Source organism: Gopherus flavomarginatus, chromosome 9 (genome assembly GCF_025201925.1).
Source record: "Gopherus flavomarginatus isolate rGopFla2 chromosome 9, rGopFla2.mat.asm, whole genome shotgun sequence".
In the NCBI taxonomy this organism is placed as follows: domain Eukaryota; kingdom Metazoa; phylum Chordata; order Testudines; family Testudinidae; genus Gopherus; species Gopherus flavomarginatus.
The window spans coordinates 10,001-31,932 of NC_066625.1; the positions used below are offsets into that span (position 1 = coordinate 10,001).

The 21,932-nt window shown below is 39.6% G+C and overlaps 1 protein-coding gene across 8 annotated transcripts in view; it reads right to left on the reverse strand.

The window, feature by feature from the left end:
- Positions 1-2,707: 2,707 nt before the first annotated feature.
- Positions 2,708-21,932, reverse strand: part of UNKL (unk like zinc finger) — a 147,270-nt gene continuing 128,045 nt past the window's right edge. For 2 of the 8 annotated variants that reach the window (XM_050967631.1, XM_050967627.1), the window contains 6 exons: positions 19,412-19,504; positions 14,450-14,680; positions 13,278-13,480; positions 11,182-11,436; positions 7,416-7,582; positions 2,708-5,269 (listed from right to left, as the gene is read on the reverse strand). In XM_050967631.1, coding sequence (XP_050823588.1) covers positions 5,251-5,269; positions 7,416-7,582; positions 11,182-11,436; positions 13,278-13,480; positions 14,450-14,680; positions 19,412-19,504 — 968 coding nt within the window. In that variant the 3' untranslated portion in view covers positions 2,708-5,250. Of the gene's footprint in view, positions 7,583-11,181; positions 11,437-13,277; positions 13,481-14,449; positions 14,681-19,411; positions 19,505-21,932 lie in introns of all 8 variants that reach the window. The other 6 variants (XM_050967630.1, XM_050967632.1, XR_007776295.1 and 3 more) reach the window with 5 other exon arrangements.

A 21,932-nucleotide genomic window follows, 5' to 3' on the forward strand; every position in this document is an offset into this window, starting at 1 on the left:
TTACCCTAACCCCAACCCTAAAACCCTAACCCTGACCCAACGCTAACCCCTCACCCTGACCCACCCCAACCCTAACCCAACCCTAGCCCTAAACCCTGACCCTCACCCTGACCCCTAACCCCAACCCCTAAACCCTACCCTCACCCTGCCCCAACCCCTCACCCCTAACCCCCACCCTCTCCCTCACCCCTACCCTTGACCCTGACCCTACCCTAACCCAAAACCCTGACTCTATCCCCTGACCCCAAACCCTAACCCTACCCCCCACCCAAACCCTAACCCCCTAACTCTGACCCTAACCCCCTAACCCTCACCTTACCCCTAAACCTAAACCCTAACCCTAAGCCTCACCCTAACCCAACCCCCTAACCTCCCAACCCTAACCCCAACCCCTAACCCTGACCCTAGCACCCTAACCCTAACACCCTGACCCCGATCCCATCGCTACCCCTGACCCTTAACCCTACCCCTCACCCTACCCTCAACCCCAACCCCTAACCTCTAACCTGACCCCATCCCCTAACCCGACCCCATCTCTAAATCCTAACCCTGACTGTAAACCCTCACCCCCACCTCAATCCTAACCCCTACCCTCACCCTAACCCTCACCCTCTCCCTAATCCCAATTTGGACCCCTGATCCCAACCCGACCCTTACTCTGACCCTAACCCTAGGCCCTAAGCCTTAACCCTACCCTAACCCCTGACCCTCTAACCCTAACCTGACACTACAGCACCCTGACCCTAACCCTTGACCCAACCCTAGCCCAACCCTAACACTTGACCCTGATCCTAGCCCCTAACCCCAACCCTAAACCTTAACCCCAATATTCAAGGTGTGGATGTACCAAGGATTTACAGAGGGGCATTATGGTATGTTCTGTCTTACCTATCCCTTTCCTAACAGTTCCTAACATTGCTAGCTTGTTAGGTGCAGAGAAGGGATGAAACAGCAATGCTTAGGGGTATGGAACTGCTTCCAATGGGGGAGAAATTAAAAAGACTGGGACTGATCTGTTTAGCAGAGACACAATGGGGGGGTGGGGGAACATGACAGAGGTCTATAAAATCAGGCATGGTGTGAGGTGCTGCCTGCCAAACACACTGAGGAGGGAGATTACAACTCCAGTAATGCATACGGCTCAATATATGCTTATTAAGTATTGTCAACTATCACAAGGTTTTGGCACCTGCAGAACCCCGGGTGGGTGAGGGGGGGACTAGAGGAACCAGGGATGAGGGGGAAACAAAGGTGCACACATCCCCTGGCATAGGGCGAATAGGGCACACAGCCCATGGAACAAAGGGAAATGGGAAGGGAGTGCATACAGAGCCACTGGTATGGGGGGGTGGAGGGAATGGGTGCACACAGACACTGGTAGGGAACAGATTGTGAGGAATTGCAGGGAGCCCCTCAAAAAGAGGGATAAGAGAGTGGCACCCATGGAGCTTGTTGGGAGTGGGGATGGGAATGGAGAAATTAAAATTTAAACAGGAAGATTACAGGGAATGTAACAGAACTATGAAGAACTCTCTTTCATGGAGCCAGAGGCCTTGCCATGGCTGATGGGAAACAGCATCTGTAAATGTTATGTTTCACAGTAAGTAACAGCGGAAAATTTAGAGAGACAAGGTGGGTGAGCTCTCTCACCAAAAGAAGCTGGTCCAATAAAAGATATTATCTCACCCATCTTGTCTCTCTAAATATCCTGGAATCGAAATGGCTACAACTATACTGCATACAATTGTGGAAAATTTGAAACATAATATCTCCACTAATCTGTGAAATTTAAGTCAGTTATTTTGATAATATTAAGTACTGGGTTTCAATCACAATGCTAGAAATGCCATGACCTGATTCCAGAAGAAGACAATTCCACAATACAGAATCCCTGGAAATACTGATCTAAGCAAAATCTTTCCAGTATGATATTGTAGCAGGGTGGACCTCTGCTCCTGCCCTGAAGGGGCTGTGGCTGGAGAAAGCAGCCTTTAGGCTGGGGCAAGAAGCCTGGGCTGATTGGGGAAAGTAGGCTCAGCTGTGGCCATGCTCCAGTCAGGCCCAGCTGGCCCCTATAAGAGGCTGTGAGCCAGAAGCCAAGACAGTCTCTCTCTAGCTATAGAGTGAGATGGGCCTGGCTGCAGGGAGCTGGACATAAGGTACCTGAGTGAACCAGGGCTGGGGAAAGGCTGAGGAGCTCCAGCCTGGAAAGTCCCAGGCTGCGGCCTAGTATTGGGCTAATAGGTACTGGGGTTTGCAGAGGGCAGCCCAGGGGTAGGCCAAGGCAGCAGGTCCAAACCCAACCTTGCCAGTGATGAGTAGGCTGATACTGCAGGGTGTGAGGCTAGACAATGACTGGCAGTAGCCATATACTGAGGCAAGGTGGGGATAAAGGGTGGGGGTTCCCTGGGGAAGGGTGACCCTGAGAGAAAGGGGTTACTGCCAGGGGGCAGCGCCTCATGTAAAAGGGCACCAGGTCAGGGAGGGACACCGGGACCAGAGGACAGGTGGATCACTGGCCTGCAGAAGGTGCTCCAGAGCTGAATCGAGCTAATTCCTGGAAGACACCAGCAGGAGGCGCCGCAGGGATGAGTCTGGCTCATCTACAGATATGTTTAGAAATACAAGCCCACAGTTACCATATGTATACATCTTTTACAATAAAATGGAAGACCTCAATTGTCTACAAACACAGTAAGCTAAGCAATAAAGATCAAAAATTTTAATTTCATATTGATAATAAAAATAATTCCATGAATTCTGTAAACCATTGCATAAATGCTATAGTGTAAAAAAGTTTTAACAAGTGTTAACAATTCACTACAAGTAAATGATTATGCATTATAAATACCTTCTCAGTTAAGAACATTTCCATTCACAATACCATTTCTGTCTATGCACTCAGAATGTTAGTAGGTTCCATAAATTAATACAAGTGAAAATTCCACATCCATTTAAGGTCTTTTGCTGACCACAGTTACACAAATATATTGTGACAGTAATAATATTACTATTAATATTTAACACTAGGATATTCTGAATAGCAGTACATAACAAAACAGATGTTCTTAATAATCTGCTATTCAAAAAAGACTAAACAACAAACCCATAAGATGCAGCTTGGGATCTATCTGAATTTAGAACTTTCTGTTAAATTGCAGTTCTTGACTTTAAAACCCTGAGAAACTGTAATTTTCATCTACTACACCCCAGGTCATTATGAAAAGTTAATAGCATTCACATAAAAGTATTATACTTTTACACAAATTTACATAACTTGGTCAAACTGTCTTCAAACACTAGAATGAAACTAACAAATGAGTGTATTTTACCTTTATATAACTTGCTCGTCTAACAAATTACAATACAATATTCTTGCTCAAAAATATTTTTAGTGCATCTACATAGTGTTTGTATCACCAGGACAAAACTTCACAAATGTAAATATTTCCTTTGTAATATTTTTCATTAAAGTACAACTGCTAATTTATGCTGTATATATTTCATTATCCTGGATTTAAAAGTATCACTGTAAAAGTGTATCCAATAATTCTTAATTTTTAAGTAGCTGAAGTTAATCTGTAAAAAGAAAATTTAATAAGACTTGCTTATAATTCCTCAGGGAATGGTCTTATTGGAAAATAATTATCACATTTTTTATGTGAATGCTAGATGTGGAAATATTGTTAGATAGTTACATGAACCACAAGGTAACAAGCAACACGCTGTTCACTCTGGGAATTTTACTTATAGGTAACATTTCTTTGGTCTATCTTTTTTCTTCAAGACTCAAATTTAGATCTGTCCAAAAGCCAACTCAATTGCTCCCAGGATATATTTATAACTTTTTTCCACAGCAATACACAGCTATGTAACCATTCTCAACATTAATTATGTAACATACAAATGCTAAAAAATTGGAAAAAATTACCCAATAATTATTGATTTCATCTAAAAAGACAGTATGTGCGAACTGTGCACGTTAATGTGACAATTTACTTTGCCCTTCTGTTAAAACTCGTTTGTAAATTGAAAAGCATCAGCTAGAGATTTTAAAAAAACTCCTATTATTACAAAAAGAAAAGATCAAAGAAAAGGTCCTAGGATGATACACAAACTCACACTAATGTATATAAAGAACTATAAACTGTGATGAGTACAGTAACTCCTCACTTAATGTCATCTTGCTTAACGTTGTTTCAAAGTTATGTCGCTGCTCGATTAGGGAACATACTTGTTTAAAGTTGTGCAATGCTCCCTTATAACGTCATGTGGCTGGAAGAGCAGCAACTTTACAAGGGAGCATTACACAAGTTCCTCTTCTCTGCCTCCTCCCTCCCCCTCCCTCTCAGAAAGTCCTAAGCACAAAGTGCTGGGAGGAAGGGGGGAGTGGGGATGTGCCATGTCTCTGCTCCTCCCCCTCCCTCCCAGAAAGTTCTAAGTGCCACCAAACAGGTGTTTGGCAGCGCTTAGGACTTTCGGGGTGTGGGGAGGAGCAGGGATATGGTGTGCTGCGGAGAGGAAGTGGAGTCGGGGTGGGAAGAGGTGGGCCTGGAGTGGAGCACAGACAGGAAGAGGTGAGCCTGGAGCATTCCCAGCAAAGCATCCCCCCTGTTCTTCTCTGGGGAAGCTGCCGCTGCAAAGTGCTTCCTAGCATCCTTGCCTGCAGCAGGCTGTGCCTGTGTGGGTAAGCCAGGGGCATTTCTCAACCACAGCACAGTACTGTACAGTATATAAAGCCTTTTGTCTGCCCTCCAAAAATTTTCTTGGAATCTAACCCCCTCCATTTACATTAAATCTTATGGGAAAATTGGATTCGTTTAACATTGTTTCACTCAAAGTTGCATTTTTCAGGAACTTAACTACAAAATTAAGCGAGGAGTTACTGTAGTACAAAAATATTTCAAAATTTCTTAAGTAATGAACTGAACACTGACACATATGGCCACATTTCAATCTAATTTAGATTTATTTCACTAAAATCTGCTAAGAATATTAGTTAAGTATGTTAGCAAAGAGCTAGAGAATGTTGTTCCACATTCTATAATGGATGTAACAAACCACTGTCTGATATCAATTGCATTCTTTAAAACATTTTAAATTTATTCCTATAATATATCACTTTCTAATTTGGTCACTGATAAAAATTCTTACCTACTCACTTTTAGTCCAAAATGTTGTTAATGTTCAAAAAAAGTCTTTGGCAAAGACTCCACAAGTGTAGAAGTCCATTAATACTCACAGCAAAGCTTAGTGATTCAAAGTGCCACTAAAAAAAAAAAAATGTAAACTAATTCTACTTCTATGATAACAGAATCATCTTTCAGGAGAGAGAAATATATTGCTGAAAATGAAATTATAGTAATAAAGTATTTCAATATACAATGTTGAGAGAAAACTTTAAAAATTATGTGAAAAATGCATCAGGCCATATTATGAAACAACCTTAAAACCTGTTTAAAAATGTTCTACAATTATCTTCAGACTACTGTGTTTGTAAATTACTTTTCAAGAGCTTCTGTTCCAAAATGTAAATCCATCATGGGTTTTATCTTCCTTCCCTCATTCTCAAAAGATCTCCATGTTATCACAGTTTGATAGAACAAGGTAATGATGATTCTATAGATTTTATTTTTACAATAAATGTAATCTTATATGCTTGTTTCTGCTAACTCAAGGCCTAGTACAAAGTCCGCATAAATCAATGAAAGCACATTGACTTTAGAGGGTTTTGGATTGGGCTCTGAATTCTTTAACACTGATACAAAGCTCAAAGATTTTTCAAGATCATAAATACAAATTAGCATATATCTTGTTTCTATTGCAATGCATCTGAACAAACTTCAGAAATAATTAAACTCTTTGCTGGTCATATGAATGCACTTCTTGTTCATTAATGTATTAATTAATAGGAATATACACATTATGTAACACAGTGGTAGGTCATTTGAATGTAAGCTATACTTGTGTCATACCTGTATTTAACGGGAAAGAAAAGTAACAGCACAGGTACCTCTTCCCTACAAGAATAGTTAACTTAAAGGAAAGTAACAAGATACAGTGTTAAGATACAATAATCAACTTCTCCTAAACTGCATACTCCTAATCATCAGCATTAAATATGGACAACAACTTTTTTAAAAAAAATCATTACAACAAAGCACCATTGTCTGATAAAATATTTAAATAATTTGAGCGCTAAACCCAAAGGTGTATTGTATTTTTTATGTAAAAACAAAACCTAGTATCTTTCGTCCCTTGCAAGGTATTATTTTGAAATTGTATTACAGAAAGTTGAGAATTTTAATCATCATCTAATTGTCCTGTACAGAATTAAGTGGTATAAATTGTTTGCAGACTGTTTGTTTCCTTCACGTATTTTGCAATTTTATTGGGTGCAAGGCACAGGCACTTGGTAAAAGTGGCTATGGATTATATCAATGCATGATAACTAATCACACAGATTAGGAGTTATACAAATGCTTTCATTAAGACTACAAAAATCCAACTTGGGGCAATACGCAAATGCACAGTGGTTTAAGAAAATTGGTTTGTTTCACAAAATAAAAAAAGTATTTGAATATTTACGCATGTGTCTCTTTCAATGTCACTCTCTGCTAGTATACTTATAAATACTATTAGTTTGCAGTTGACTTAAACTGTAAAAATTCTAGGCAAGTTCTCATTTATATGTAACTGTTCATTTAGTAACTACTAAAGCCAAAAAATGAAATTTAACTATACTATACTATCATAATATGATTTAACAATAAATCTGATATAAATATTTTAAGTTCACAGTACACACGCAAAGCTTCATACTGCATATTAAAAAAATAAACATTAAAACCTAGAAAGCAGGTTAAACCAATTTATAACAATCTCTAACAAAAAACAGTTAGCAAAGTGCTTTTACAGGAATCAAATTTCTTCAAATCAAGTAAACAGTAGTGTTAGACTGATTCAGAAATACCGGCAAAGGATTACAGCACACCATAAACATGGTGAGGGGTAAGGTCCTCCCATCAAGAAGTATTGTATTTACATGAGTGTCTTACATTAATGCTAATGGAAGGCACAGACATAAATTCCCCAATTCATGCATTGTGAGCACACACCTGTAAGAAGTGATTATGCTGTAAGTGAACCTGAGTAGCTTGTGCACCAGGAATGTAAGTGGAAAACTGAAAAGGGCAGGGGGGAAGCAACCATGGAACTTTAGAACTTCATTAATAGAATTCAATACGTAAAGGCAGCCAAACCACATTTCCTATAGTAAAAACAACTAAAATATCTTAAGGTCAAAATGGAGATCAGTCTAGCACTAGTAAATGGATTAATTACTACAGATATAATTCTTATCTAAAATACCAGAACATAAAATATATTTAGTTAATTAACATGATTATAAGTACCATGACTCTTCATCACCATTTCTTTTTTTCATCTTGCAGCAAGGACATTCCAGTTGTTTAGCTGCACAGTGTTCACAAAGTACATAATGCTGACATGGCTGCAGGATTACACTACGGTCATGTTCTTGGCACACAACACACTTCTTTGAATGAAGTTGGAAAATTACCTGTAGAAAGAAAATTGCTCTCAATAAAAATTCCAGTATGTAATGTCTCAGTGATTGCTGTATCCATATTATTTGATAAATTCTTACTTCAATAACACTTAATCTTCTGTTGGTACAATTAATAGCTAGTTCAAGCACCAGAACAGGGTAAACAGAACTGAGAATAGCCTATAAAGCAATAATGTGTTCAGGAAGGACACAAGTGCAAAACAAGCTGTGGCTCAAATTTTTCCCAGCAGAACCAAAACCTGGATGAGTAATACCAACCAAAACTCAGGCCAGGTCTACACTACAGACTTATATCAGTAACTACATCGCTCAGGGGTACAAAAAATCCACAGTCCTGAGCAATATAGTTATACTGACCTAACAACCCCAAGCCCCTACTGGAAACTTGGATTAACTACGCTGACAGGAGAAGCTCTCCCATCGGCATAGGAGCATCTTCACTAAAGTGCTAGAGTGACACAGCTGCGCCACCATATTGCTGTACATGAAGACAAGCTCTAAAACTAAGAAGCCTGAGCATTTGTCCTTTTGAGAGGTTGGTCTGCCACTGTGAATATTGACAATTCAATCTGACACATTTCCTCACAATACATGTAATTTGCATCAGTCAGAGTGGAGACCTCCTAGATACACAGTATAATACAAATCTGCTGATCAAGACTTTGGGGAAGCTATTATGTTGGCAAATAAATGTGGGTGCCACAGCTGAAGGATCAAAAATAAATCTTTGACCTAATTGTTCTACGTAACTCCAACTGTCTTCCCTCTCACTTTACTGGTTGTAGATCATCATCCAAAGAAGGTGAGCTGTGAGTCTGAACTTGGTGAAGTGTGTGCCTATAAGCCACTGTGTTTATAATCTTTTCTTCTCAATTATCAAGTACTGCTAACCCACAGAGAGTAGTCTACAAGAATAACCCTCTTCTTCCTCAAAGCCCCTTGGAAACTCTGGTTCCACTGATGTCTGATACAAGACCATCAAAACAAGTTCTCAAAGTAAACAAAGCTCTTCTTATCCCCTTTTTACTAGCACTAGCTTGTTTTGCTGATCTTGTCTGCTTCTTGCTAGCGTTTGGTTAAGAACATAAGAATGGTCATACTGGTCAGACCAATGGCCCATCTATCCTGTCTCTAATAGTGCAAGTGACAGCTGCTTCAGAGGTAACAAAAAGAGCAGGGCAATTTTGAGTGATCCATCTCCTGTCATCCAGACCCAGTTTCTGGCAATTGGAGGTTTAGGGACATTTGGAGCATGGGGTTGCATTACTGTTCATGTTGGCTAATAGCCAGTTATGGACCCATCTTCAATACATTTTTGAATCCAGTTATGCTTCTGGCCTTCATAACAGCCCATGGAACGAGTTCAACAGGTTGACAGTGAATTATGTTTGTTTTAAGCCCCCTGCCTATTAATTTCATCAGGTGACCCCTAATTCTTGTGTTTACATGAAAGGGTAAATAAACACTTCCTTATTCACTTTCTCAACATCATTTGTGATTTTTTTTATAGACCTCTATCATACCCCCCTAAGTCATCTCTTTTCTAAGATGAACAGGACCAGTTTTTAATCTTTCCTCCTATGGAAGCTGTTCCATACCCATAACCGTTTTTGTTGCCCTTCTCCGTACCTTTTTCCAGTTCTCATACATCTTTTTTGAGATGAGGCAACCAGCACTGCTGACTGTATTCCAGAATACCATGAATTTATATAATGGCATTATGATATTTTCTGTCTTATTATAAAGATTAAGATTCTGTCACATGTATTTTTACTAAAAGTCAGGGACAGGTCACACACAAACAAATTCACAGAAACCCACAACCTGTCTGTGACTTAAAAAAAATACCCTGTGGGGGGAGGGACTAATAGTTGGGAGTGCTGCTGGGGGCTGACCTCCAGCAGCTGCTCCAGCCCCAGGGGGCTGACTCAATCCCGTCCACTCCTTCAGACGCTGCTCTGGCTGCCATGGGGCTGACAGCTGCTCCAGCTCTGCCACTGCAAAAGAAGTCACAGAGATCCCAGAAAGTCATGGAATCCAGATGACCTCTGACAGAATCATACCCTTACATATTATCTGTCCCGTTCCTAACATTGCTAGCTTTTTTTTCTTTTTTTGACTGCTGCTGCACAATGAGCAGATGCTTTTAGACAACTATCCATGATGACTCCAAGATCTCTTTCTTGAGTGGTAACAGTTAATTTAGACCCCATCATTTTGTATGTGTAGTTGTGATTGTTACCAATGTGCAATACTTTGCACTTATCAACATTTAATTTCACCTGCCATTTTGTCGCCCAGTTAGTCAGTTTAGTGAGATCCCTTTGCAACACTTCAGTGTTAGCTTTGGACTTAACTATTTTGAATAATTTTGTATTGTCTGCAAATTTTGCAGTCTTACTGTTCATCCTGTTTGCCAGATCATTTATGAATACATTGAACAGCACAGGTCCAAGTACAGACTGAATCACGCTTGTCAACACCCTCAAAGAATTCTAATATATTGTGAAGGAAAAACATGCCTCACCAAAAGCTGTACTGACTCTTCCCCATGTCATGTTTATCTATGTGTCCGATAATTTTGTTCTTTACAACAGTTTCAACCAATTTGCCTGGTTACGTCTCCATATCCAGTACGTTTTCTTTTATTGTCAGATTTTTGAGCCGTCATTCATGAAGACAGTGGCTAATTCTTATTTATGTTCTTCAGAAATTTCAGTGTTAGAGGTCAAAGGGAATAAAAATATAACTTTTGTTCAGATTTTCTTTAGAATTTTTTTAAGTGGAAGTCTGAAATTGTGTTCTGGCTGCCATATCCTCTGTTCATCTGAGGATTTCATCCAGAGACTTTAATAGTCTTTAGTTACATGGTAGAAAATGAAAAATTGGTTACAGCAGTCTGAAAAAAAGGTTGCTATGTTCTGTTTTCTGAGACATGTGTAAGGTCACCACAGACTTGCAGAAGAAAGACTCCATCTTTAAAATATAATTGTCATCTGTGATTAGGCCATCTTCATATTGCTAAATTACAGATTATATATAGGCCAATTTAAAAAAAAAAAGCCTCTAATTTTGCATACATAATCGATTATAAGATCATACCAAGAGAGGTCAGAAATGAACTAAATTAACCTCTGAGATAACAATATACCACTTGAAAGGAAAGCAATTTCTTGTTTTAAATTTATATTTACTTTACCATCACTAGCTGCCCACCTCACCTCTTCCACCCTAGTTTACATGCAGAGATGTCAGTTTCTAAAGAGGAGACTTCACTACACACTCTCCAGATATTTAAAGCTCTTTATTTACACAGCTTCTCTTTAGTGCATTGTAGTTAAAAGCATGTTTTAATCTTTTTTCTCACTGAAAGATATCTGAAGTTGCTTGCCATTCTTGTTACAGCTGAGCACCAAAATTAAAAAAAAAAATCAGTTGCATTGGGAAAATTTAAACTATGGCATATTTCAGACCAAAATGGTATTTAGATTTAATATTATATCAGTTTGAAATGAAACTCTGAATCAGCAATACAATACAGTTAAACTGCCTGTTTTAACCAACAATATCCACAGTACAGACACACTTACCCCATCTACTGTTTCTAAATCTAAACGCAGTTGGTTTTGCAAAGAATGAAGCTTTGGTAATGGTATCTTTTTTATATCGCCATAGCTTTTCATATGGAGTACTGTAGTGGACAGACACATATCAAATTGTTCCTGCAGCTTTTTAAATTTATTTTCTAAGTCTTCTTTTTTCCGAAGTGCTAGATTTTTGTCAGCATCTGCCACTTTAGCACGTTCCTTTGCCTCTTGGGCCTCTTTTTGCCATGCATCACATGCCTGGGACAAAAACATTTGCAGAAAGTTATAAAAGTATTTTGTAAACTAAGAACATAGGCGTAACTATAAAAGCCCTCAAGATACATGCAATACTGACCTTCAGCTACAATATGATCTTACTGTCCCCATCACTTTCCCTTCTTCCCACCTCCCATTGTTTATCACTTCCTTTTGGTTTTGTCTTAACTTAGATGTTAAGCAAGAATGCCATATCTACTTGTCTGTAAGTCTCTATGCACATTTATGGAGCTGTATATATAAAAATAGGAATTGTTCAGTTCATAATTTGATGGCAAAAGACAATAAAAACCTAAAAATATAGTATAGTATAACTACTCTATTTATTATCATTCAACAGCAGAAAAAATTAGAACTGTTGTGATTAGTGCAAATATGCCAGGAGATGGAAAAGAACAGAAAAAGCCCTTTACTACTCACCCCCAAATGCACCCGTGGAGATGCCAGGCAGATGTTGACACTAGCATCCTGAATGCTAGGGAGCTAGCTAAAATGTCCAGCTATGCCCCACAGCCTGAGTCATGTACTAGTTGTGTCCAATCTCACTCCAATCTGACACTAAACTGAGAGGAGTGGTAGATACGCTGGAGGGTAGGGATAGGATACAGAGGGACCTAAACAAATTAGAGGATTGGGCCAAAAGAAATCTGATGAGGTTCAACAAGGACAAGTGCAGAGTCCTGCACTTAGGACGGAAGAATCCCATGCACTGCTACTGTCTAGGGACCAAGTGGCTAGGCAGCAGTTCTGCAGAAAAGGACCTAGGGGTTACAGTGGACGAGAAAATGGATATGAGTCAACAGTGTGCCCTTGTTGACAAGAAGGCTAATGGCATTTTGGGCTGTATAAGTAGAAACCTTGCCAGCAGATCGAGGGACATGATCGTTCCCCTCTATTCGGCATTGGTGAGGCCTCATCTGGCTTACTGTGTCCAGTTTTGGGCCCCACACTACAAGAAGGATGTGGAACAATTGGAGAGAGTCCAGCGGAGGGCAACAAAAAAGATTAAGGGGCTGGAGCATATGACTTATGAGGCGAGGCTGAGGGAACTGGGATTATTTAGTCTGCAGAAGAGAAGAAGGAAGGGGGATTTGATTGCTGATTTCAACTACCTGAAAGGAGTTCCAAAGAGGATGGATCTAGACTGTTCTCAGTGGTACCAGAAGACAGAACAAGGAGTAATGGCCTCAAGTTGCAGTGGGGGACGTTTAGGTTGGATATTAGGAAAAACTTTTTCACTAGGAGGGTGGTGAAGCACTGGAATTGGTTACCTAAGCAGGTGGTGGAATCTCCTTCCTTAGAGGTTTTTAAGGTCAGGCTTGACAAAGCCCTGGTTGGGATGATTTAGTTGGGGATTGGTCCTGCTTTGAGCAGTGGGTTGGACTAGATGACCTCCTGAGGTCCCTTCCAACCCTGATATTCTATGATTCATTCCTGTATGCTACTGACATTCTGAAGCAGGTATTGGAGGGTAGACATGCCACCAGTTGCTGAAACAGCAGCAGCAGAGGTAACTGTTGAACATGCTCCATAAAGCCATTCTGTCTGTTTGTGTCCGTCTATAAAAGCAGAATGATTTAAGGGAAGTAACAAGTTGGATCTCTCTCTTGGCTGCTATTGATCAGTCTCCTTCATGCCTCCAGCACAATTTAGACATGAAAAGCCAGAATTTAGGATTAATAACTTGGTAAAATGGAATAAAACCTCTACATTCAAATTACAATTAAAGATGCCTTGGTAAAAATAAAGGCAATAAGAAAGTGATCTTATTAGAAGTTATTCAGGAAACAAAGCTTAATTTAATGACACTGTCATTACTGTACCTGCTTTACTTGTTGCCAAGAATCTTCCCATCGTTTTATTTTTTGATTGGCATCATCAAGTTCCTGTCTAACATGAACTAATTCACTTCCACTGGTGTTTGAGTTTGTTGAGGGTATAGTACTACTGTTCAATATTGGGGATGGACTAGGAGAGAAACTCCCAGTTACGAAGTCCCAAATGCTCCCTGTAACACCATTTAAACCTGCCAAACACAGGACACAAAAATAAACATGTTGCACACCTTCAATAAAATGCACCACATGGGGAACTAGACAATTAGATAAAAGCACTAAGCAGTTATATTTTTTTAGCTGCAAGATATGTAATAACAGTTCCACATATGTTCAGAGATGCAGCATTAAGCAAAAGATTTTTTTAAAGTACTCAAAGCATTTCGGCAACCTCATTGTGTGTGGGTTTTTGTTTGTTTGCTTTCACATAAAGCACAGCCCTGAAATGGGAACAGGAAGACTAGGAATCTCCTTCTATTCCAAAAAGTAGTTGTTGCCCCAAAATCTCACATTTTCAGCTTCAGCTCTCTCACATTCTCTGCTCTGGATTGTAATTCACACTACTTTTTGTAGTTAGAATGTTCTCCAACTAAGGTGCCAAGAGCCCTCTCTTTTCTTTCAAATCCCTCTTTAAGATCCACCATTTCCAGGAATCCTTTGTTCCTTCCTCCATTGTCAATAATCTCTCCTCACTTTCCCTTCCCTGAACTTTGTCCTATGACTTATGTTTACTTTGCTGATTAGCCTTAGGCTATATGTCTACACTACACAGCTTTTAGCAACCCAGCTGTGTTGCTACAGCCATGCTGCTAAAAGTTGCGCAGTATAGCCTCTGTTTGTCGGCTCTCCTGCCAACAAAGCACTGTACACACTGGCGCATGTCGTCGGCAAAACTTTTGTCTTTCAGGGTTGTTTCTTTTTTAAACACCTCTAAAAGACAAAAGTTTTGTTGTTCTATTGCCACAGTAAACATAGCCTTAGATAGGAAGCTCTTTGATGCATGAATCTCTTACTCTATTTGTAAAGAATAGGATAAATTACTTATTTATAACAATAATGAAACTTTGACTTCCAGATGAGAGATCACAGGAAAATCTGTTTGACTTGCCATGGACTCCCTTTCTATTACACACAAAGGATTAACCATTCACATGACTTACCTAAAGAGTTATGAGAAGAGGCTGAAGTGCCTAACATACTATGTTCTGATTTCAAAGGCTGAGTCTGCTGTTGGTGAGGAGCCATAGTGGATGAAATAAAAGACTGAGACAACGACTGTGACAGAGAACTGAGTGGAGAGGTTGAAAGGGAAGATGATGAATGTAAAGATGAGGAACGAGCAACAGAACCTGGAATATTGACAGGAGCTGAACTTCCCAGTAACCTTTGACCTGTATAAAGAAAAAAACATTTCTGAGTTACAAAGCAACACAGTAGGATCTCTCTAACCCCATCCTCATAGGAAAAGGTTAATCAGTTATTTTACTTTTGTAAACAACCTGTATTATGTGTAAGTGCAGACACTATGCATGTTCAATCCCACGGGTCACTGAAGAGCCACTCAGCCCACCTTCCAAACATACACAGAGGTTCCTATGATGAAAGAAGACTTGGCCCTTTGTAGAATTATTTCAGTAAAAATCTGAATAAGACTGGAAGACTTAATGCACCACATTTCCAGAATGCCCTCCAAACAAAGATCTCAAAGTAATTTACAAACATTATAAAACTCAGCCTCACAATCCTCCATGTGAGGTACATACGGAATTTGCAGGAATCACACCACTCACCACAAAGATTTAACCACTCCTAGCATGGAATACAGCAGACGGCAAAACTTCACCACAGTAAATAAGGAAGAATACCAGTAACAGGAGTTCAGGTAGGTACAATGTATTTGGCCAAGTTGGAATTTGGTTAGAACATTTGCAAGTAAAGCACTGAAATACCAAATGAGCATAAGGCAGAAATGCATCCACTTAAACAGCAAAATAACTGTGTTTTTTCTGGAAGATGATGGTGAAAGACAACCACTGTCTTTCAGGAGAGACAAAAATCACATAGCCTCTTACCACAGGTGGCCATTAAAGATCTCATGCCATTTTTGCAAGAGTTGGGATGTTAAGTTTTCTAGATAAACTCCAACATAGGCAAATGCAATCCGTCTACATGACCTCCCCCCATGCAGGTTTCATTAGTTACAATATCCTTCATTTCGGAGGTTGTAAAGTATTACCATTGATATGGGGAAGGATACAGAATCATAGAATCATAGGAGTGGAAGGGACCTCAAGAGGTCATCTAGTCCAGTACACTGCACTCATGGAAGGACTAAGTATTATCTAGACCATCCCTGACAGGTGTTTGTCTAACCTGCTCTTAAAAATCTCCAATGATAGAGATTCCACAACCTCCCTAGGCAATTTATTCCAGTGCTTAACCACACTGACAGTTAGAAAGTTTTTCCTAAAATCCAACCTAAACCACCCTTGCTTCTTGTCCTATCCTCATGTGACTAAACACACACAATTTTTTCAGTCTTCCCATATAGGAAGACTGTTTTCTAGGACTTTGATCATTTTTGCTGATCTTCTCTGGACTTTCTCCAATTTGTCCACATCTTTCCTAAAATGTGGTGCTTAGGACTGGACACAATACTCCAGTTGAGGCCTAATCATCGCAGAGTAAAGCAGAAGAATTACTTCTTCTGTCTTGCTTACAACACTCCGGCTAATACATCCCAGAATGATGTTTGCTTGCTTTTCCCCCCCAATAGTGTTACACTGTTCACTCCTATTTAGCTTGTGATCCACTATGAACCCCAGGTCCCTTTCTGCAGCACTCCATCCTAGGCAGTCATTTTCCATTTTGTATGTGTGCAACTGATTGTTGCTTTCTAAGTGGAGAACTTCACATTTGCCCTTACTGAATTGTCCTTATGACATGGGGAGCAGATCAAATCCCTGTTAACAAAGTTATAGCATTAGCATAATTCACGGCAGATCTGACTTTACTATGGTCAGCAGCAGAGATAAATTCTAAGCTGCACACTTAAACTGTCAGACGTATTTTCTGGTTTCCATGAGGACACATCACTAACCCCAGTAGAGTAAAGTAATAGCTAACACATCACACTGTGTGGTTACAGAAACAATGGAGTAGCCTGCTGTTGTATCTTTACTGAAAACTGGAGAGACAATCACTCAAGCAGAAGAGCATAACGTGTCCAAACTTTGAAGAAAGTCACTCTACTAGTATTGCTTGTTGCTCTCACAACAGGAAACACAATTCATAAAACCAGATTACCGTATACAAAGAATGTAAAATCTGGTATTTAAACACAAAGTTGTTGTCAGAGCTAACTTAAAGGTGATACTAGTTATTTTGGTAATCAAGCTGTGGCAGAGCACAAGATGTCATAAGTCCACACAGTAATTACATTATATCACGTGCTGCTTTTCTGACCTTCCACTCTCTCCTCAGTTTTATTCCCCTCTTCCCTAAAATACACCCTCCCATGCAGTTCCCTTCCCTCGCTAAATCTTAGAAATAGGCCCCTTCAGATAAGTATTAACAAGATAGATAATAGAAAATATTGTAAATCTCTCTTAAAAATTAATAAAAATGAATGGAATTAACTGATAGGAAAAATTCTCACTGCGTTCTACCATTCTGATTTTATTGCATTTCATTGTCCACACTTTCCTTGAACGTTGACTATTTAAATTATATTTATTCTTCACACTGTGTGCAAAGCACCTAGCAGCCTTCTGTCTCTCTGCAACTTATAATAATGGTAGTGGTTCTGAAGCCTTTTCTTTTTGTATATGTGACATTCATTACCTTGGGGGAGTGTTCTGTAACCTCCATATTCCTCATTTTTTTATAATTGTGATCTTACATATAAAGCATGCCTTCTAAGGTATAAGTGGAAAGTTTATGATCTGCTGAAAGTCATTTGTCTACCCATATGTGCATATCAATAATGCCTATGAGGTTATGAGAACTGTGTTGTATCGTGGTCACTAAAACATGCTGTAAATTGGGGAATGAACCAGACATTAGCTCCCCAGAGGCAACAGCAAGGAAAGTAGCCAACACCCAGGTGGGGTATCAATCAACCCATCAACAACCATTGTCCAGCAAGGGAGCTCTGATGCAATAACTCAACTGCATGAGGCCACACTAGAGGAATTGCTCAGCCTTGCCTAGAGACTCAGCAAGGTCCACCCAGACATGTCTGGACTTGTGTTTTCCAAGCACATGGACTGAGGGTATAAAACAGAGTGGACACATACTAGGCCTTTTCTCCTGCCCCAACCTATGTTGCAAGCAACTAAGACACTGAGAAGAAGCCAAGACTCCCAACAGAAGAGATTGGCCCAGGTTTAAGAAACAAACCTGTATATTAAGGACTGCAATATCCAGTGGGGTGAGAAACTGCTTAATCTAGATGTTGCCCAGTCTAACAGGGCTGAGAGTTTAGACTGCGTACTTATATTTTATTTCTTTTAGTAACTAACTCTGACTTTTTGCCTTGCACTTAATATCACTTAAAATCTAATCTTTTATAGTCAATACATTTGTTTAACTGTTTATCTTTACCAGTAAGTTTGTATGAAGTGTGTGGCAAATCTCAGGTTTTGTAAAGGCTGGTGTATAACCACTTTCCATTGCTGAAGTGGTGAACCAATTAATAAATCTGCATTGCCCATCTTGAGTAGTGCAAGATGGTATATTCCTGAGGTACAGTGCTGGGAGCTGGAGGGATTTGGCTGGTGCCTTTCTCTGTGTGACTCATGAGTGGCTCTGGGAGCATTCATGCAATCTAGCCATCTGTGGGGCTCCACATGCTGTTGTGCTGAGTGATCACAACGCCTGGAGGGGCTTGCTGCTGGTCACTAGCAAGGCATTCTGAGAGACAGCCCAAGCTGGAGAAAGTTAAGAGGGCACAGCAGTTCCACAGTCCTAGGCTATACCCTGGGGGGATCCCATCACCTTATGGTCAGGAGAGATCCTCTCCATGTTCCCATCTCCCTGGTAACTCAGTATTCGCACCACCAAAAGTTTGAGAAAGGCTCGGGGTAAATGTCAACAGAACATATGTTCTGTTAAGGAAACAGCCAGCATGGAGCAGGTTACCAATGCACTAATAAATTATTTTAATGTTGCTTTAGTTTCCTACTGCTCCATGGGGATGTTATGAAAACATATCCTTATTTTCTTGGCAGTGTGTTGCTTTGAAATGCATGACAAATTAAATATTTCATAAAACTACAATGGCTCAGTTTTTTAACTTCCTATTTTTCCATTCTTTTTCTCCTTCCTGTTCTGCTTTCATCTAGAAAGGATGGCATTTTTAAACTGTTTCTTCCTTGATGTTTTTCTCCCCTTCATCCTTCCTCCCAAGTTCTCTACCCCAATACTGCTCTTCCTCTGTGTTGTCTCTTCCTCTCCTTTCTCAGAACAGGCCAACTGGATGAAATATTCTCTCTCAGTTCTAAGCAGGAAAGCAAATAATGTAGAGGAAAATGTAGGTAGCCAGGAGTGAGCACTGTAAAACAAAGCTAGTCAGACCTTCAAATTAACTGGTCTTTCCTTCTTTCAAATATGATTATTTTACTCATTTAATTCTTTGCACTGTTTCCTTTTAGTCACTCACTAAAAAAAACAATCAACTTTTTTAAAATCAAGATGTTCAGGTCCTGCTTATTTTGAACACTGCCTCTGATGAATCTCAATATAACTCATAATCCATGCACATATAATACAAATAGGAAGTTTAAAATATAAGGGAGCCACGGTCTTGATTTTCCCGAGAAAGATACTGAACTTGGGACTGAGTTGGAAAATGAGTTTTCATTAAAGCAGTCTAGTTCAAATTTTCTTCACTAAATAGAATTGTAGAATAATAGTCAAAGTTTCTGAATCTGAAACTGGATCCATGAAGGCAGAGTCAATTGCCAGATCAAGGCCAAAGTTTACAGTATGACTGTCCACAACATTATGAGTTGCTATATGAGTCTCAGCTGTAAGATAATTCTTCTGAAGAGTCTGATAGGGAAGAAAATACTTTAAAATAAATAATGAAAATGGATAACTTTTGTAAACTGAGTTCTTACTTGTTAATCCAATGTCACTGTTTTCTTGATCTTCTAATTCTTTATCTAAAGATGCAACATTTATATCACTAAAATGTAGATCTAAAGCAGAACCTGTTAAATAAAATATCATGTTAATGAAGATGTATCTGAATTACTGATAAAACTGTTATGTTTCCTGGAACAATATTATCTGGACCGTTATTATTATTATTTCTATTACAGTCATGCCTAGAGGACCCTAGAACCTAGATCAGGACCCCATTGTAGGTACTGTACAGACACATAATAAAGGAAAGTCTCTGACTCTTGTGAGACAATGATTTTGCCTCTCGTCTACTAGAAATGTTTTAGTGTGTTAATCAAGTAGTGCATGAAGATGGGGAGGTCGGGGAGAGAGAGAGAGACACTCTGTTATGGATTAGAAATTAAGAAAGAGAGAAAAAAAGAGTAGTTAATCCTGCTGGGAAAGGGTTAAATACGTTCATTTGTCACCACACCTGAATATATGAGAGGGGGCACTGGTACTCTGGGGCTGAACAGTCCTGATGGAGGAACAGTCCTATGACCAACAAAGTCCGGTGACATTGTTTGAACTGAAATTTGTGTTATTTTATGTCTATGTAAATGAAGCCAAATGGAACAGGATGAGTTCAGACTCTGCAGTCTTGTGGACTGTATTTCTACAGGAGGTTGGGAAAAGCATTTGTTCACATCACCACCAAACCTTCCACTGTAAGATGAAAGAGAATGCATTTTTGTGTACAATGAAGTTGGATGCCAAACCTTGGAGTTTGTCCAATGTCACTCCTCCAGAGATGTATCCACTTTATGGGCAGTTTATGGGCATAAGGCAGCAAGACAGTCGTCTCCATGTATTAACAGCTGGATTCTACTTCTACGAGTAGTTCCTTCACTCAAATTATTGCACGTGACTCAGTAAAAGAAGCCTGCCCCTTCAGTGTACTGTTTGTTACATCCACTGCTTTCTCTATACCTAGGTAATTAATTATTGTTTGTCATGGTCCAAATTTCTTGATCAAGGTATAACTAAGGTCCAGGATCCAGAGAAAATAATACAAAAACCAATAATGATAATAAATTCATGGAAGCCCATGACTTGTCTCCAATTTTTATTAAAAATACCCAGGGGGAGGGGAAGAGACTAACAGTCTCCGTCCTGCTGCCGAGGGCTGACTGCTGGCCGCTGCTCCGGCCACCGGCTGCTGCTCTAACGGCCAGGGGTGAAGCCGAAGAAGTGATGGAGGTCTGTTAAAGTCACAGAATCAATGACCTCCATGACAAATTGTATCCTTAATAATAATAATAGTAAGTAAATAAAATTTTTTACAGTCTGTTCAAAAGCATCTGGCAGTCTGGATTTGGCTGGAGATCTACCTATTGACTACCCTTGTTTTACAGTATCTCTGTGAGAAGCATTGGAAAAGATGGACATAAAATACGGGGAAATCATCAAGCTGTAAAAATCAGGTTGTCGTCTCTCTTCCCACTCATCTTTTTCCTGAATTCTCTCCCCCCAGCTATATTTCATTTATCTCAGATCAATTCATGCTTTGGCTGTCTCTGACTTGAGGGAAGTAGATGGTCTGGGGCCTTATATACACAGCACAATTAGCAAAACTTTTGCTTCCTTGGTTCCTGATAGGTAGCATCGTCATGGCGCTTTGTCTCATTGACTACAAAGGGAGGAGAAGGAACTATGGCAAACAGAATTACTGTAACTAACATTTCTTTCCAGATTCTAAAAGATCTCACCATTTCCCTGGTCATCAATGTACATTTTCTTTTGATTATGCTGTCTTCCTTTGAGAATGCACCACAATTAATTTACCGCGGCCCCACCCACCCACCGCAATGCAGTCTCAAGCTAAAAATAAGTTTATTCATAATCCTGAAAAAAGATTACATTAAAACAGTATATCACACAGCTTCACAATTCCACCTAATGGGCAGGCAGAATGAGTGTTATACAAAAAATTCATTTTAGAAAATTTCACAAACTAAAAGTCTAGCCTTGTCCTTCCTTAATTTCCTTAACTAAGAACTCTAGGTTCAAATCAGCATCTAAGCCCTCATGCTTTCTTCTCTCTCCCTCCTTTCTCATCTCACTTATCCCTGGACTCCATACAGATAGCCTCTATTCCACTTTGGATCATAAAGAGTCTCTTTTTGAATTCCCAAGTGTTATCTGGCATTAGCTTAGATACTATTTATGCCCTTCCTCTTAAACAGCAAGAAGGCCAGCTCCTGGGTCGTCTTTATCAGTTTTCAACTACTTCTGATCATGTTTTCCTGCTTATTTTACTGTCCCCTAAGACACACAAAAACATAACTTTAATATCAGACAGGTAGCCGTGTTAGTCTGGATCTGTAAAAGCAGCAAAGAGTCCTGTGGCACCTTATAGACTAACAGACGTACTGGAGCATGAGCTTCCGTGGGTGAAAACCCACTTCGTCGGATGCATGTCATCATAACTTTAATAGTTCAATTAACTGGACCCCAGTTAGCAATTTCAGTGCA